This window comes from Mustela putorius, unplaced genomic scaffold, assembly GCF_011764305.1.
Source record: "Mustela putorius furo isolate JIRA1106 unplaced genomic scaffold, ASM1176430v1.1 tig00000788_pilon_pilon_pilon, whole genome shotgun sequence".
Lineage (NCBI taxonomy): Eukaryota > Metazoa > Chordata > Mammalia > Carnivora > Mustelidae > Mustela > Mustela putorius.
The window spans coordinates 3835870-3850106 of NW_025421481.1; the positions used below are offsets into that span (position 1 = coordinate 3835870).

At 34.5% G+C, this 14237-nt stretch overlaps 1 protein-coding gene across 2 annotated transcripts in view; it reads right to left on the minus strand.

Moving 5' to 3' along the window:
• The window catches only part of LOC101679925 (PARP1 binding protein), a 70436-nt gene that overhangs the window by 37394 nt on the left and 18805 nt on the right, over positions 1 to 14237 (minus strand). For both annotated transcript variants that reach the window (XM_045084782.1, XM_004742987.3), the window contains exons 3-4: positions 12825 to 13058; positions 7888 to 7995 (exon numbers count right to left, since the gene is read on the minus strand). In XM_045084782.1, the coding sequence (XP_044940717.1) occupies positions 7888 to 7995; positions 12825 to 13058 (342 nt within the window). The remainder of the gene's footprint in view (positions 1 to 7887; positions 7996 to 12824; positions 13059 to 14237) is intronic.

Here is a 14237-nt window from a genome sequence, read left to right on the forward strand (position 1 = left end):
AGAGGATAATTTTATTTTAAAAGAACTGCAACAAGAAGGGTTAAGAATAGCAAGTTTGTGGGTATTCAAGGTCCTAAACTTCCTGTGGAGAAGTGAGTGATCATATGAACCTCACAGAAAACAAACATAAAATAGTAAATAAAAAAAATCTTAAATACTATTTAAAGACAATGGGAAGTATCTAGAAGGTAGATAGGAGCTGGAGGAATATTTAATTTTAGCAGAACTGCAATAAGAAGGGAATGAATTAGGGGTGTCTGGGTGGTTGAGTCAACTGACATCCAACTTTTGATCGCAGCTTAGGTCATGATCTCAGGGTCATGAGTTCAAACCCCACTCTGGGCTCCATGCTGGGCATGGAGCCTACTTTAAAAAAAAAAAAAAATGAATTAAGTTTGTGGTTTACTGACTCAAATTTCATGACTATAGCTGTGGCAGATATAAGTGACTATAATGGTGCCCTCTGAATCCAGGGCTGGAAAGCAGCTATAAATTTAAAGGGGAAAATCTTGGACATAATTGAGAGCATAAAGAGCCATAATCCATAGCTGACAGCAAAACTACACAAGCATGGGGGAGACACCACAGGTCCATCAAAAACACAGGCAGAAATAAGAAAGAAATACATTCAAGAAAGACTGAGTTACAAGGAACTAGAGCTATGAGTTGGAAGGTTTGCTAAACTGAGTACATTCCTCAACTGTGTGTAGCTTAAGTCACAGAAAGCTGAAGCTGGACAGGTTTGAAGTGTTAAGAGTAGAGAGCCAAAATTAGTCAGAACAACTGGAAAACACAGGAAAATCCCAGGAAAAAAGAATCCATGGAAAGAATGAGCTCCATACTTTCCCAAATCCTTGGTTTACTGCCACGTTTTGCAGGCAGAAGAAAGACCTACAAAAGTCAACCTTAAAAAAAAGAAAACCAGCAAAGGAAAACAATAAGAATAGATATCCAAAAAGCTTCAAACCAAGGAGACAAAATATGAAGTTAAAATCCAGGCAAGAAAACTGCCTACTGGAATAAAAACTCAATTGTCTTCAGAAGAACATGACAAAATCCAGAATCACTATAAAATAATATCTATAATGTTTTTGTCTGAAAATTATAAGACAGTTCAAAAAAAAAAGTGTTACCCCCACTCAGGATAAAAAGCAGTCAATAAAAATTAACACCAAATGGACCTAGATACTAGATTTAGCAGACAAAACTCTGAGGTCGCTGCTATAAATATATACAAAGAACTCAAACCAAAAAATATTCAATAAATTAACAGGGGAAATGACAACAGAAAAGTGGACATTATAAAGAAAGTAAATTCCAGAAATGAAAAGTACAAAGACCAAAACAAAATTTGCTAAATGGGCTCAAAAACAACTTGGAGAAAGTGGAAGAAAGTATAAGTGAACTTACAAATATATAAATAGAAATTATCAAACCAGAAAAACAAAAGAAGGAAAGAAAAAAGGAAAGAAAAATAAAACCAAAGAGCTCTGTGTGACATGTATTTAGAATCCCTGCATAAAGAGCCATAATCCATAGCTGACAGCAAAACTGCAGAAGAGTGAAATAAGCAGAAAAAAGTATTTCATGAAATTATGGCCAAAAATATCCCAAATTTGGTGGAAAACATTACTTTATAGATCTAAGAAGCTACTCAAGTAGGAAAAATACAAAGAATATCAGTCCTGTTCTATAATTAAACTCTGACAGCCAAAGACGAGAGGAAAAACTTGAGAGTAACGAGAACAAAATGACACATAACATACTAAAGAATAATGATAATAACAAATCATCAAAAAGCCAGAAGACACTGCAACAACGTATTAAATAGGCTGAAAATGATCTTAAATATTACAGTATAGTCAAAATAATACAGCATTTATGAAGGGACACTCCTATCAATGAAGTAGAACAGAGTCCACAAATAGATCTAACAGATACAGCCATTTGATTTTTGACAAAGGTACAAAAGCAACAATGAAGAAAGGACATTGTTTTCAATAAATAGTTAGTGTGGGAACAACTGGTCAGCCATATGTGAAACAAATGAAGGGGGGAGGGGGTTTGGGAGAACGGGGTGGGATTATGGACATTGGGGAGGGTATGTGCTTTGGTGAGTGCTGTGAAGTGTGTAAACCTGGTAATTCACAGACCTGTACCCCTGGGGATAAAAATATATGTTTATAAAAAATTAAAAATTAAAAAAAAAAATGAAAAACACAGAAACTTCACACTTTTTTCTTTTCTTTGTTTTTTTTTTTTTTTTTTTTTTTAAGATTTTACTTATTTGAGAGAGAGAGAAAGCATGAGCAGGGGGAGAGACAGAGAGACAAGCCCACTAAGTGGGGAGCCCAGTGTGGGAATAAATCCCAGAACCCTGACATCATGACCCGAGCTGAAGTCAGACACTTAACTGACTGAGACACCCAGGTGCCCCAACCTCACACTTTTTATAAAACTTAACTCAAAGCAGATTATAGGTCTAAATGTACAATATGTAAAACTGTAAAACTTTAAGAAGAAAACGTAAGAAAAAATCCTTATGACTTGGAATTAGGCAGTTATTACACGTGACAATCTATAATCAAAAGCACAATCTATAATAGGATAAAATTGATAAACTGGATTTCATCAAAATTACATTATTTTAATGGAATTCTCATCACCTTCTCAACTACTTCCACCCCATTTTCTTGATCTGAAATCTTGTTGTAACTAATTCTTAAGTGTTGATCCCATGCTATTTACTTGAAATACTCTCCTTGCCTATTTCCTTAGAAAAATAAATACTATATCAAAAACTAATAATGTATTATATGCTGGCTAATTGAACATAGTAGTAAAAAAATAAATAAATTTAGAAATAATTTAATGAAAAAAAATGGACTCCACAAATTCTAAACTCAATTCATTCTCAAAACTTGAAATTCAGTAAGTCCTTCAGTGACTGACAACTTAGCCAAAGACCCCATAATTTATCATTTATAATTCTAAGAAAATATTTTCCTAATTAAAATTAAAATATTTTCATATTGCTTAACTACATTTTAACTTAGAAAGCATAAAAGAGAGTTTTAAAAGGTAGCAATAAAAATTATAAATTATTAGGAAGTCTCTGAGACAATTGTTAATAAAGTTTCAAGTTGGGGCACGTGGGTAGCTCAGTTTAGCATCCACCTTCGGCTCAGGTCATGATCCTCAGGGAATCCAGCCCAGCATCAGGCTCCTTGCTCCACAGGGATCCTGTTTCTCCCTCTCCCACTCCCCCTCTGCTTGTGTTCCTTCTCTGGCTGTCTCTTTCCCTCTGTCAAATAAATAAATAAAATCTTTAAAAAAAATTTTTAAAAATAAAGGTAACATGCTTTTGGATTATTTAAATTTCTTAAGAAAAACAATTCTTGAAACACAGGAGGCAGTCAGGGTCTATTTAAAAAAAAACTTTATTGTACAGGAAAAGGTTACCTTAAATATGGACTTGAAATTTTAAGCAAAATTGATTAAAAAAAAAAACTTAAATATTAACCCTCTAAAGTTTTTTTCTTACATATTAAAAATATGAGACAAATGTTACCTTTGCAGAGAGGCAATTTGCAGAGAGTAATTCATGTACTCCCTTTCTTATTACCCTCTTACACCTAAGCCTATCAGGCACTTATAATTCCCTGCATAGATCTTAATGGTTTCTGATGCTGTGTATTTTCTTAATCTTTCTACTACTTCATGAGTTTCAGTAAAGCAAATGGTGTGCCCTTAGGGCCTAAAAGAATGACTGGCATTATAGTATCTAATCAATTCATTTTTGTTAATAGGTTCTCAATTAATTTTTGTTCAATGATAAATGTAAAAAACTTAATACACATATTTGGCTCTTTTAGAAATTTCAGAATGAAAACTATTGATAAAAATCTATTTGGGATCTATTAAGCACTCACATATTTGTATTACACTGCCTTAAAAAGAAAATTACTTCAAGTTACAGCTAAATCAAAATCACCTTTAAGATCCACCCTAAAATTTTATAACTTAAGGCATTATATAATTTTCCGCTTAGATTTCAACTATCTTTTTATCTTTACTTTCAGTGTAAATCATAATACTTCAAGTGAATCTATAATACAGAAGTTTCCATTTTAACTTCACAGTACAATAGCCTAAAACATATGAACCTCCCCTTTATCTTAACCCTTCATGTTTCGAAAGAGTAACACATTTCATGAAAAATCAAAAAGAAGGAAAAAAACGACATTCACATTGTAATCAGAAATTTTTTTATTCTTTCTACATTTAATTTCATTGAATCCCTATTTTACTGTGCTTTTGCTGTCCAAAAATAATGAGAATTTACCAAAATGTATATATCTGATCCTTACTAGGTATCAACGAGGGCTTAAACCCCATCTACAACTTGCTCTTTAAGGCTAGCAAATTCTGCCCTTCTGATCTATGATGCTAGACAAACATCAGGGAAAAACATCTTGGAGTCCCCACAGTTAAGAGTGTTTCTTTTAACTCATGGCTGCAATTGGAAATCTATCCCCATCATTATGGTCATATAACATGGCAGTTATGGCAGTTATGGTTTCCCTGCTCTTATATTTGCAAGTGTGTTTTAAAGAGGCTCTCTGGAAAAGCATTCCACATAAATACAGTTATGATATCCAGAAGCAAGGGCCTAATTGAAAAAATCCGCAAGATTGAAGCTTTTACCAAGATACCAAAAATAAAGATAATGTTCTGTTTATTTATTTAATAAACTAATTCGGTCCATACCACAAAGTATTTGCAATGTTTGTTTAGAAGTTGAACAATTTTATTTAAACTTTCTGGCATTTCCAAGTTTCTTTTCCTGTCCATTAATTATTACTGAAACGTAGATATTCAATCTCAATTTGAAGATGTCAGTTTTTTTAGATTGAGATTAATAATTTATACAGCTATTTTTTTACTTTCTTTGCCAAACACAAAAATTCTTAACATAAGATGACCAAACAAGCAAAAAAAAAAAAAGAGTAGAACTAAAACTAATATAGCAGTAGAAATTTTTATTTAACTGATGATTTTCTTTTAGGGCTTTTATTCCATTTTTCCCATCTTTACTTCAGAATTTCTAAAGCAGTTTAGTACCTTAGGAAAAATAAAATAAGGAAACAAAAATATTGTTTCTCAAACTCATGCCATTCATCTACTTGATGACTCTGGTGTGGCATTAGTAAGGTACATTTTGTGATCAAAATATATCTATGCAAGACTTCAGTCCAAAAAGTCACTTTGGAATTTTAATAGAAATATATTGCCTTCCAAAAATACTTTGCAAAAAGAAAAATCAGAAGTCTGCAAGTAACAAAAAAATAGTTGAGAAAATGACTGCTACTTTAATAGTCCTCATAAAATCTATCAGCTAACTAGTAGGTAGAATACTCTTAGAAAACAATCCAAAGAGGCAAGAGATAAAAGTTGAGTATTAACACAATGAGAATATTTTTTTAAATGAGAAAACTATATGCTTGCAATGAAGACCCATTAGTTTCTATATGCTATACTCTTTTTTCATGGATATCCATTTATGACAACATTTTATAACTGTAAGCCAAAATTATAAACAGCTAGATATTTTACACATACAAATTCATTCATTTCTTGTAAGGACACAATAACAATTAATGCTTCCTCCCTATAGAGCCTGTAATATAAATCAGAGAGAAGAGATTTGTAAGTGATATACTCTCTTGATATATGAATGCATCTCTTAAGTACCAATGAGAAAAGACCAGGCATTTTGTAAACATTTTATCAATATTTGGCCCCAGAGAAAAAAATAATGGAAGTGAAAAATTAACTTCAACTAAGAGAAAATAGTTACAAACGACTAAAGGGAATCACATCTGGGCAGAAAACATTCTAAGATGGACTTGGGATATTTTATTATACCAGAAAAAAGGGAAGTGCTTAGAAGTCTAATAGGGCATGTAAAAAAGACACAGAAGCTTGAACAGAATCCCTCCATTTTAGCATCAAAGGTTAAGGACTGTAATTAATTTTAAAACCGAATAAAAATTCATGAGTCCACAGCAATAAATACATGCATAAGGACAAAGATAAACAGAATAAGATGTAATTTGCATCCTATCTTATAAATAACTATTATCCCAGCTCCTAAACTGGTAATGAAAGAGAAAGAACTGGGGCACCTGGGTGGCTCAGTGGCTTAAAGCCTCTGCCTTCTGCTCAGGTCATGATCCCAGGGTCCTGGGATTCAGCCCCACGTCGGGCTCTCTGCTCAGCAGGGAGCCTGTTTTCTCCTCTCTCTCTCTCTCTGCCTGCCTCTCCACTTACTTGAGATCTCTGTCAATTAAATAAATAAAATCTTTTAAAAAAGAGAGAGAGAGAAAGTATTAAGTCATGACTCTGCCATTCCTAGGGAACTACTTCCCTACATAGCTTTATCTTATCAAGCTCTGCTTTACTGAGAAATGGCAGCTAATTAATGTAAAGACATGACAGAGTTAGAAACTCACCATTTTGCAAACACTAAAGAAATAACTGATTCAGACAAGGGTCATGAACATATGTGTAAAACCACTGGGTGAAAAGTTGCTGCAAAACAGTATATTTATACAGTGTCACCCCACAGATTTCTGTTGACAGCAAAGGGAAAACTACATCTTTATCCTAGAGAGATCTGGTAATTTGGGACAACTTGAGTTTGTGTCTCTTAATACGATACCTTCAGTTATGAAGTACTAAACTTGAATCTAAGCAAGCTATTGCATAAAACTTCTAGTTTACTGGAAATAGAAGAACAAGATAAATAATTCCAGGAGTACTTAAATACATAAATAAGAAGAGAAAAAGACTGAGGGGAATTCTCCTAGATTAAAAATCTAAAGAGAGATAAAACCATTTGGAGGACAAATGGAGAAATCTGAATAGGGAAGACAGTAAGTGATATTAGGGAAAATTAAGTTTTCTTATATATAATAATGGTATTATGTTACTGCTTCTATCTTCGGGAAATGATATGCTAAAGAACTTTAGGGATTAAATACCATGATGTCAGAAACTTAACTTTCAAATACGGCACAAAAAATATTAAATGCAGATGTTCAAGCATGTTAGTAAGTCTAGGAAGTAGGTGCACGGGTATTTATGAGGGCAGTGACAAATATATTTCTTAAAATGTGATCTTTGTGGCATGGGACTTATGGGAGAATCTGCCTTAGCAATATTTCCTTAAAAATGAAGGTGATTGTCAAACTGAATAAAGAAGATAGATTTTGATATGTTGAATGCAGTTTTACTGTTTTCCAATACTCAAATTTTTATCTTGTCAATAGTGATTTTATTTACCATAGAAAATTCCATAAACATAACCCCCACAGTTTTTAAGGGGTTACTATATTTAATTAGGTACCTAGCATAGCATTTTACTTAAGGTAAATTATATTAGACCAAACCTGTGGTTTGTTTTCTGTGGTTTGTTTGCACAACAAACTTATTATCACAATTTGTGATGCATCAGTTATCTACTTCAAAGGTGACAGAACAGAATTTTCAATTGTACATAACCTCCCAAGAATCATTCATTTAAAACCATAAGCAAATTTGTCAAATACAAAGATTCAAATAACTCTGGCAACTTAGACCTTCTAACTACTTTTCAAAGACTGATGAGTGATACTTATTTTTGCATAGTGCCTGTTATGTTGTCCCAAAACCTGGAAGGCACTGACTGCTAGGATCTCAGCAGTCTCTAATGCATTACTCTTTGCAAATATAGTTTTATTTAAACAAATTAAAAACTTTTAAAAATGAGAAAAAATAATAACTGTAATGTACAAATTCATGGTGATTTGAAGAGGATCAGTCCTGCTCACAATTTTTCAGTACCTTTTCATTATCCTGGTTGTGTTTACTCATTGGTGATGTTGGTACATAAAGATCAGTTTCATCAGTTACTACATACTGTCTCCCAGAAAGAAAATCGCGTAGCTGACTCTGTAGAAAACAAAGGAGGTTACTAATAAGGTGCTATGACAACTATTAAAAATATTTCACACCAAGCTATATATAATAACCCATTTCTCTATCATTATTTAAAAGTGATAGGGGTGCCTGGGTGGCTCAGTGGGTTAAAGCCTCTGCCTTCAGCTCAGGTCATGATCCCAGGGTCCTGGGATCCCCTCATCAGGCTCTCTGCTCATCAAGGAGCCTGCCTCCTCCTCTCTCTGTCTGCCTCTCTGCCTACTTGTGATCTCTGTCAAATAAATAAATAAATAAATCTAAAATAAAAATAAAATAAAAGTAATAATGCTGGCTACTTAACCCCCCCAAAAAATACAATATTTAGTCATTTTAATTTTAAACTAATATCAGAATTTCCTTTAGTATAAGCCTGCCATTAAGTATAGGCTTCCATAGTACACATGTTCCCAGTCCACTCTTATCATTAACTAGACACACATATACTCCCAAGTTTCATTGCTCACTACCATCTTTTCTTGGATAGGTACCTGCTCTCCAATTCATCTGTTTAATTATTACAGTCTTCAAATGGGCAAATTCTTCACTTGAATTATGAAGATGACATTCTTCAAATTTTTGCAACCCTCACAAATCCTTCCTTTAACTTAGCTGGTAAGTGATATCTTGTTGAGGATGAGATTCTTAGGTCACTGTCCTCTTCTTTCAGGACATGCTATTTCATTGTTGTTCTTTTTAAATAACTTGTTCTTTCCACCAGGAAACTTATAATATTTATCTTTATCCTTAAGAGTTTGGAAACTTTACCAGGATATGCTTAGGTATGTGTCTTTTCTCTTCAATACAGTCTGGAACTTCATAAACACTTAACAGACTCGGGGAAATTTTATTATAACAAATGTGGTTAGAATATTTTATTTAATCATGACCTCTTCTGCATCTCATCCTTTTTCTCCTCTGGAATTCCTATCATTTGTTATGTTAAATCCTCCAGATCCAACCTCCAAGTTTCTTAACTTTTCCTTCATAATTACTTCATCTTCATATTTTTCTCTCTGTGCCTTAAATATATATTTTTAAAGATTGTTTTTTTAAAAGATTTTATTTGAGAGAGAAAGAGACAGAGTGAGAGAGATCAGGAGCAGCAGGGAGAGGGAGAAGCAAGCTCCCTGCTGAGCAGAGAACCCAACGTGGTACTCAATCCCAGAACCCCAGGATCATGACCTGAGCTGAAGGCAGACGCCTAACTGAGCCACCCAGCTGCCCCTCTGCTTTAAACATTTTTTGTATTTGACATTCAGAACTCTGATTTGTGCCTGAATCCATCTGTTGCACTGGGAAGACTTCTTTTCCTCTTTTTTAAATCTAGAAAGTCTTAATGTTTAGGTGTATCCTTGAATTTCCTGAGTACTTAACTACTTTTATGGATTCACCATTAAGAGCGCTATTCTGTTGGTCACATGTGCTCTGAGTTAACTCATCTTTCTGCAAGTGCTGGGACTCATTAAGTGGCTGTTGCTTTTCTTCATAGGCTAAGGCCCTGACTGTTGAGGTACCTGAAGTGAGGACAATTTTACAAGTAATAAAAGTTGAAAATGTCTCTACTGTTTACAAAGCATCAGTGGAAAAATAAACAGGATGCCAGTCACCTCCTTAAACCAAGAGAAAGTCTTTTTGTGGTCTCTCAAGGATCACCAACAGTATACCCATCCATTCAGCTACTTCTTGGCTTCCTAAGTCAAAGAATCCTGGCACACTCAGATGGAATTTTTGACCTTCCCCAGAAGGTTCCCAGATTTCTGAGGGCTGCTAAGTTCTTCTTGAAATCTACCATTTCTTCTCCTCAGCCCAGATCTCCAGTATCCCTCAGATTATTGTTCAGTTCATGAGAAAGCAAATTCTGTACCAATTGTCTCAACTTGGACTCCATTTAGAAATCGAGGTCTTATATGCTCCCAGATGTCCACAGGCCCTGCATGCATGTTCCCCAGGAGAGGAATTATAATGTGTGAAATACACTTCTGCCTTATTTAAGCTACTATAAATAAGAAACAAAGATACATAAGCATATGTATCTTTAAAGACACTTTTAGGAGCACTTGAGTGGTTTAATCAGCTAAGGATCCCACTCTTGGTATCAGCTCAGGTTATGGTTTCATGGGTTGTTATCAAACCCCCATTGGACTCAGCGCTCAGTAGGGGGTCTGCTTGAAGAGTCTCTCCCTCTGCCCCTCCCCACTCTCTCTCTCTAATAAATCTTTTTAAAAGACACTTTCAGCATAAATTAGAATTATTTTAACGTATTTTTGAGGAAATCAATCTAAGTATCTGTTTTTCTGCTCAGTTTTTCTTCATTGGAAATTTCCCTAGAGCAAATAAGTTGTCAGAGATCAAATCTTCCATTTTAAGTGCAGAAAAATTTCAACTTCACATGCTATCATCTCAGCAGCTTCCACTCCCCTCCTGAAATTCTGCAGAACATGCTGATGTTTGGAGGCACAGAACTCCCTCCAAGGTAAACCTGTGTATCTCATACTACAGTTGATACACTTAAATGAAGAGGCTTATTAGAAGATTTATTAGACGGGGGGGGCCTGGGTGGCTCAAAAAGCTGAAAAGCGACTGCCTTTCAGCTCAGGTCACGATCCTGGAGTCCCAGGATCGAGCCCTGCATTAGGCTCCCTGCTTAGCAGGGAGTCTTCTTCTCCCTCTGACCCCCCCCCCCAATGCTCTCTCTCTCTCGCCCTCTTACTCTCTCTCAAATAAACATATAAAATCTTTCAAATAAAAAAAAAATCTTACAGAAAACTTAGACAGCAACAAAGGATAAGGTGAAAACAATGTGCCCAAAAACATCAGGCAGATTATACTCTTACTGGCTTATCAAAAAATTCTCTTTGTTGTTCCTACAATCCAATACTTATGTTTGGTTAGCCTCTCTAAATTAACTATATGAAAAATAGTCAAAAGTCATCTCTACAAGCAAATAAAACAAAGGTAGGAAGGAATGAAGAAAAACAATCTTCCCTCACAAGTATCTTTACCATAGTGTGGGTCTCAGAAAGTTACGACAGGGGGCACCTGGGTGGCTCAGTCAGTTAAGCATCTGCCTTTGGTTCAGATCATGATCCTGGGGTCCTGAGACTGAACCCCAAGTCAAGCCCTTGTTGAGCCCTGTGTTGGGCTATATGCTCAGCGAGGAGCCTGCTTCTCTCTCTCTCCTTCTGTCCCTCTGCCCCAACTCATGCTCTCATGCTCTCTCTAGCTCTCTCTCTCAAATAAATAAATAAAATCTTAAAAAAAAAAAAAAAAAAGAAGAAGAAGAAGAAGAAGAAGTTACAACAGGGGAAAGGGTTCTATTATAGCCCAGTAGGCCAAGACCGCAAACTGCCTGCCAATATCCACTCTCCCCTTCTTCATCAGTAACAGAGATTTTGTTTTTATTCTGGCATGTTACCCAGAAAAAAAAAGGACTATATTCTCCATCTTCCCTAACATCTTGGTGTGGCCATGTGACTAAGCTTTGTGCAAGGACATGGAAGCAAAAGAGCTATGCCTCTTTAAAATGAAAGAAGAGTGCTGGGTTCCCTTACTACTTCCTGATGCAAGGAACGCTGATATGGAATCTGGAGTTCCAACAGCTAACCTGGACCACAAATGATCTTGAGGATAGAGGTCAAGAACTAAGATGAATAAGCAGAATGACAGAAAAATCCTAGGTATCTGATAACCACAGAGCCATCACATCAGTCCCATATGCTTACCTTAAGACTCCTTTTATAAAACAATGAAATAAAACTTCCATTTTCGTAAACCACTGTTAGAGGTTTCTATTACAAGGAGCCAAAACATGATTCCCAAGTTTCAGACAGAAATATTTATAAAATATTCTAATATCTTAGAAAATATAATAAACATTTTCTTCTAATTATATCTATAATTATTTAGTTATTACTACTATTTAATTACTACTTTATTGGTACTCAGTAATGTTAAGATAAATATACTTCAACACTTTAAAATAGATACATCCAAATATATTCTAAAAGTTTATTAATTCTAATGTAGATAAAACCAAACTAGAAAGGATGGCATGCCATTAGTTTTAAAATTTATATTCAATAAAAAAATAAAGCAATGAATGTGTGTATGCAAAAAAAACCAGGAACAGTATATTACCCCATGTTTACTGTATCATAGTATCATCACAAAATGATACCCCATCTCAATAATTAGTACTACTAATCCATAGAAAGAGTCATAGCAATCATTTATACAACATATGCCAAATGAACATGTATACATCAAAACAAGAAAGTAAAATATAAAAGCAATCCTTGGCATGAATTCAAAAAGAAATCATAGGGCGCCTGGGTGGCTCAGTGGGTTAAGCCGCTGCCTTCGGCTCAGGTCATGATCTCAGGGTCATGGGGTCGAGTCCCACATCGGGCTCTCTGCTCAACAGGGAGCCTGCTTCCCTTCCTCTCCCTTTGCCTGCCTCTCGCCTGCTTGTGATCTCTCTCTGCCAAATAAATAAATAAAATCTTAAAAAAAAAAAAAAAGAAATCACACATTTGGGACTGATCTCTTTGTTAAAATTTTTTGATCTGGTAAGAAGCTGTTCTTATATTTCAACCAAATAACATAATTTCAACAAAATTTACCACTGAAATATTTCTTTCCAGTAATAACTAACTTTCAGGTAGCTAAATTTTCCATTTCTAACATGATCTGAAAAGCAAAAGCACTATCAAGTTACTATAAATGTTGATACCATAGTTTAAAATAAAAATAAATCTAGCCAAATTTTCATTTAAGACAGAATTATTTTAAAAAATACTTACAGGGGATATGTTGGCATTATTTTCACAACTAGAAATCAAAGCACTACATTTTTTATAAACATCAATCAGATCTACCATATTACTATTCTTTAAGAAATCATCGTAAGTCCTCCTAATGTCCTCATAATGGTCAATCACTTTTGTATTTTCAAATGGTAGGTTCAACTTCTCATGTAGAAAGTATTTCCAGGTCAATAAGACATCGCTGAGGGAAACTGTAAATTCTCCACTATGCTGAAAAGAGACAATGCCAAAAATGAAAAGATAAATTTAGGTACCAGAATATTCATTAATCTGTAATTGAGACGGGAAATACAAATTGAGTTTTGTTATAGAAAAGTGTACATTGAATTCTTGTGGATTTGAAAATAACATCCAAGTTCAGCTATGGAATAATTTTTAAACCACATAGAAAAGGATTTTGTTGGTTTTGTAAAATACAAACAACTATGGCAAGTTTGGGCATGACAAAATTAGCAAATATCTAGTCTTTCTTCATTAAATTTCTTCTCAAATTCAGGGTATGGGTGGGCAGTGATCTGTTCTTAAGTACTATTAATTGGGGAAAAATTTGATTCTGTTAATATTTAGCTCCTTTTAGCTCTTCTAATGCATTTTTAATCTCTTAATCAAAATTTTCAATGCCATAGTGAATTACTACATACCACACTTCCAACTGTTAGTCTTAAGACATGATCATAAAAACTAATTTTAAAAATCACATTTTATTTCATTACTGTTCCAGAAAAAGCAAAATAGCAGTGCTAAAACCTTGGGTCGGAGAAGAATTTTGATTCTTCCCTGCTCATGGACACACCAAACTATAAACAAGTGTTAAAAAGCCACAGTTTCTTTCTATAAGCTGCTGGATGTTCCTATTGAGGTAAAATTGTTCTTTTTTCTCTTCTTCAATATCAACATGATGTATTAGTCAGTAGACATGCTGAAGGTTTTTTTTAATTGATTGCATTCTGCTTCCAGATATTAATAATAGTGCCCTCCTAAAAAAAAAAAAAAAAGCCAGCCCTAATTCAGTAAAAAATTCTAACTACTCCTTTCCAATACAGCATGAGTAACAAATATCTTTAAGTATTCATATGTAATTTTGTGAAATGTATTATGTTGCTTTTTTCCACAATTAAGTTCCCTTAATATGTTAGTAGTTTCTGATAACACCAAGATCTTTCCATCATTTGCACTGAAAGATGGGTGGATATTTAAATAGAACTATAATTCACTGGAACTAAAATTGTAACATCATCTTTAGCCAATGAAGAATAATAAAAAGAACCAAAAAGAGTCAAGTAGGGGCGCCTGGGTGACTCAGTCAGTTAAGCGTCTGCCTTTGGCTCAGATCCTAGAGTCTTGGGATGGAACCCCATGTCTGGCTCCCTGTTCAGCAGGGAGCCTGCT